The 3664-nt window shown below is 35.9% G+C and overlaps 1 protein-coding gene across 1 annotated transcript; it reads right to left on the bottom strand.

The window, feature by feature from the left end:
- Positions 1–2058: 2058 nt before the first annotated feature.
- LOC149192620 (uncharacterized) lies at positions 2059–2631 on the bottom strand. Its single transcript, XM_089407008.1, has one exon. It carries the CDS (start codon positions 2629–2631, stop codon positions 2059–2061), a length of 573 nt encoding a protein of 190 aa, XP_089263134.1.
- Between the last annotated feature and the right edge of the window lie 1033 nt (positions 2632–3664).

Genomic DNA, 3664 nt, shown 5'->3' with positions numbered 1-3664 from the left:
TCGAAGTGCTACATGACACAACTATCGAAAAAAATTTGAGGCATAAATTAGAGGTTGTAATTTGGGGTTTGTAAATACCAATGTTTTGGGGATCATAGCATGAATTTAGGATTGGGCCTAGGGAGGTTGTGTTATGGTTTTGAAGAGTTTTTCCTTGATGTAAAAGACCAAATAGGGTTATTCATTTTAAACCTTTGTCATTATACATATGCTAATTTGGTTATCAGGCTAGTTAACCACCTGCTATATATTTGGCTTTTGTAGTGTGTTTCATTTGTAATTATACATGTTTATGGATAATATATTAATTGTATATTTGAAATTAGTTAACATATTATTTGAGAAACACTTAAATAAGAATTATTATAAGGCATAGTGCAAGTCTAGTACTATTGACATGGGTAACTCATTGGGAGGAATTATGTTGTTGCCATATGCCCTGAGAGTCCATAGTGCACCTTGATCTGTGCGGGTCTCCCTGGGGCTGTGACAACCTTTTTTTCAAAAAATTATATTTTTTGAAGACTTGAGAATGACTAGAAATAAGATTAAAATCATAATTTAATATAAATGTCTGTAATAGTCTCCCATTATAGTATACTTGCTTCATTAAGTGTGATATGCTTTGACAAAATAAAAATTATATATAAATAGCACAAATTTTTTATAACATATTTTTCTTCGAATACAATATCACAATGCTAAATGATTTTAATAATACATTATATATTTAATAATATGACACCACCCTAAAACAAACAACAAATTTATGATGCATGAGATGCATTACATATCCTAGTGGCATAACTATTATGCAACATTGAATCAAGAATATCCAAAGATTACTCAAGGGAAAATAATTTAAAAAAAAATTAAACTTGTGTGCATTGTGATAATGATGAAACATTTGCACAAGAATGGCCCAAAAATTATAAAAATTACCATCGATAAAATTTAACACTTATTAACTATAAAAGTTATCTAAAGGAGAATTATGGACTATAGAAATTGAAATTGGTGACACTACAAGTCCATAATGTAGTAGTGAAAATTTCAAAATTAGAAACATCAATTTTATGTGTGAGACCTATGAATTGCCACTTAGGTGAGAAAATCACAGTTCATGTTCTATTGTGTAGTTGGTAATAAGTTCATGGAGTAGCTCATATATGTTGTAGATATCTATGCTAGGTGGATGGATTGGAAAGAAAAATTCCTTAACTCATCTTTTATTATGTTGTTACATTTCTTCATTCAATTTCAATGCATAAATAATTTAGTTATGTAAATTTTGATCTATGCAAGAGAGAAAAATAGATGAGATATGCATGTAGAAATAAACATATTAAATAATAAATATGTAATAAAGTGCATGTAGATATGCATGGGCATATAAGGTGTTTCATATTGGTTCAATATGGTATGCTACTATATTAAGTGTGACTTGATGACCAATTATGGTTGTTTCTTCTTATGTAACAAAGAAATAATAAAGGCAAGAAGATTTTCATTAAGAGGTTGAAAATATTTTGTAAATACCCATGATACATCAATTGTATAAGTAACATCATGATTTTTTATAGAAACGATAAGTATATGAATTGAGTCATATTAAAATGACATATGTGATAGAAGAAAATTAGGTTATAATTCCTTCAACCATGGTTTTTTTTCCAGGGAAAAAAATCGAACTTTTTTATAAGGAGTAAAAAAGTTACAAAGCATATGAGTTAACATTCTGCAAAAAGCTGCCTGATAATGGCAAAAGCTCCTCTGAGAAGGATCATCAGCACCCCTACGTAGTGCTAATCTAAAACTCCTGTACTCGGCCTGAGCAGCCTTAACCCAGAAAATAAAACTGAAGTCCAAGTGTCTCCTGGGCCTCCTTTCATGAGGAAAACAACCCAGAGAAACTCATACAGTGAAGAAAAACCATAATCCGCTCTATCAATACCAGAGCATAAACATATATATAGGAGAAAAACTAAACAAAGTACATATGCCACCAGCTATCATATGAACCACAGATAAACTAGTGCATATAAGTAGAAGCAAAAACTATATATTTGGAGGGAGGTCCGACACACGGATCTGATCCTGAAACTGTTCAGTTACTCTCCAAACACCCATAGCTTGCTGCAGACCTGTTTTAGAAAGCCCATCTGCTTCCTCGTTGCATTCCCTGAATATGTGATCAATAGAAAAAACATTAAATTGCTGTTTTAAAGTGTGAATTTCTTCTAGTAAAGGCATCAACATGTAGTGCTGGCATCTATATTTCCCAATAACCCAGTTAACAACATTCATCGAATCTCCAAATATCTGAACTGTAAGAATATTTTTGTGGATGAGCCAACAGAGAAGAAGCTTTAAGGCAGTGAGTTCAGCAAAGTTATTTGAGCCCATTCCAATTCCTACTGAAGCCTTTAACGAGTGAGAAGTACTAAGATGAATGCACAACCCGGCACCCGTGAAATTGTTTTGGGCTGCACCGTCAAAGAAAGCCCACGGTATCCCCTCTCTAATGTGGAACTCCTTCCGCTGATTAAAATTTGCAGGTTCCTCCTTTAACGGAATGCTGTCTAGAATGGTGTTGCTTTGAATGGCAATAGTAGCCACAGGGGTCGACATTTCTCTAAAAATACTACGATTCCTTGCAAGCCAAATACCCCAACAAATGATGGGAGGCAAATTCCTCAGGTTCTTCTCTTAAAAGTGGTTCCACCAATATTCCCAAGTTGTGGTCAAACTAACTCCCTCCCATCTTAATTTTACATTTAAGAGCCTTTCCGCTTCATGCCATACCTGCTTTGTAAACGGGCATGAAAGAAAAAGATGGGAAATGGATTCAGAATCCGCATAACACAGAGGGCATCTTCCAGGTCCCTGCTTAAAACAGGATTGTAGTACTTCCCAAGTAGGAATCTTATGATTTAAGGCACACCAAAAAAAAATTCTAGCTTTTTTAGGACATTTTAATTTGAACAAAGGCTTTGACCACCAAACAGGAGGATTCCAGCCTTTGTTCTTCATCAAGAAATTGTAACCAGTCTTTGGAGAATAAAGCCCTGTCTCAGCATGTGCCCACACCAGAGAATCTGGCCTGTCCTTTAATCTAACATTGGATCTTCTAAGCTCCTGAAGAAAGAGCTGCCACTCATTCCTCTAGATGATGTCTATTCCTAGCTCAGCTTCAGACTTCCAAGCCTGCCCCCAAATAGATGACTGCTCCATACTTGCAATCTGCCTTAAGCTTCTTATTCCTATATCATCCAAGTGAGTGAGCAGTCCTGGAGGAAGAGCGAAACCTTCGCTGCACCCCACCCATGGATCCCTACCGATCCTCAGGCTTTCTCCATTTCCAACCCGCCAGGCCAGCCCTTGTTCGATTACCTTAAAAGCCTCCGAAGTGGCTTTCCAAATAACAGAACAGTTTCTTCCTTTCTTGTTTGGGGTTCTTATCCAATCTTCGAGTGGAATAGGGTCAATGTACTTTCTTTTGACTACCTTCGTCCAGAGATTCTCCATAGATATGATTCGCCAACCTGATTTTGCTACTAAGGCTAGACTAAAGTCAGTGGGACTTTTCAAGCCCCATCCTCCCCAGTCTTTTGGTCTTGCGATCTTATCCCATGCCACCCAAGGGAGTACAGAATCCTCCTTG

The sequence above is a fragment of the Pinus tabuliformis genome, chromosome 2_2, assembly GCF_031772625.1.
Source record: "Pinus tabuliformis cultivar Carrire ecotype Pingquan chromosome 2_2, CPIR1, whole genome shotgun sequence".
NCBI classification, from domain to species: Eukaryota; Viridiplantae; Streptophyta; class Pinopsida; order Pinales; family Pinaceae; genus Pinus; species Pinus tabuliformis.
Note: the sequence above shows the minus strand (reverse complement) of the source record. Positions and strands in the feature narration are given on the sequence as shown.

What these genes read in the sequence shown, in the direction of transcription:
- LOC149192620 (XM_089407008.1), bottom strand. Translation starts at nt 2,631, where the DNA reads ATGTCGACCCCTGTGGCTACTATTGCCATTCAAAGCAACACCATTCTA.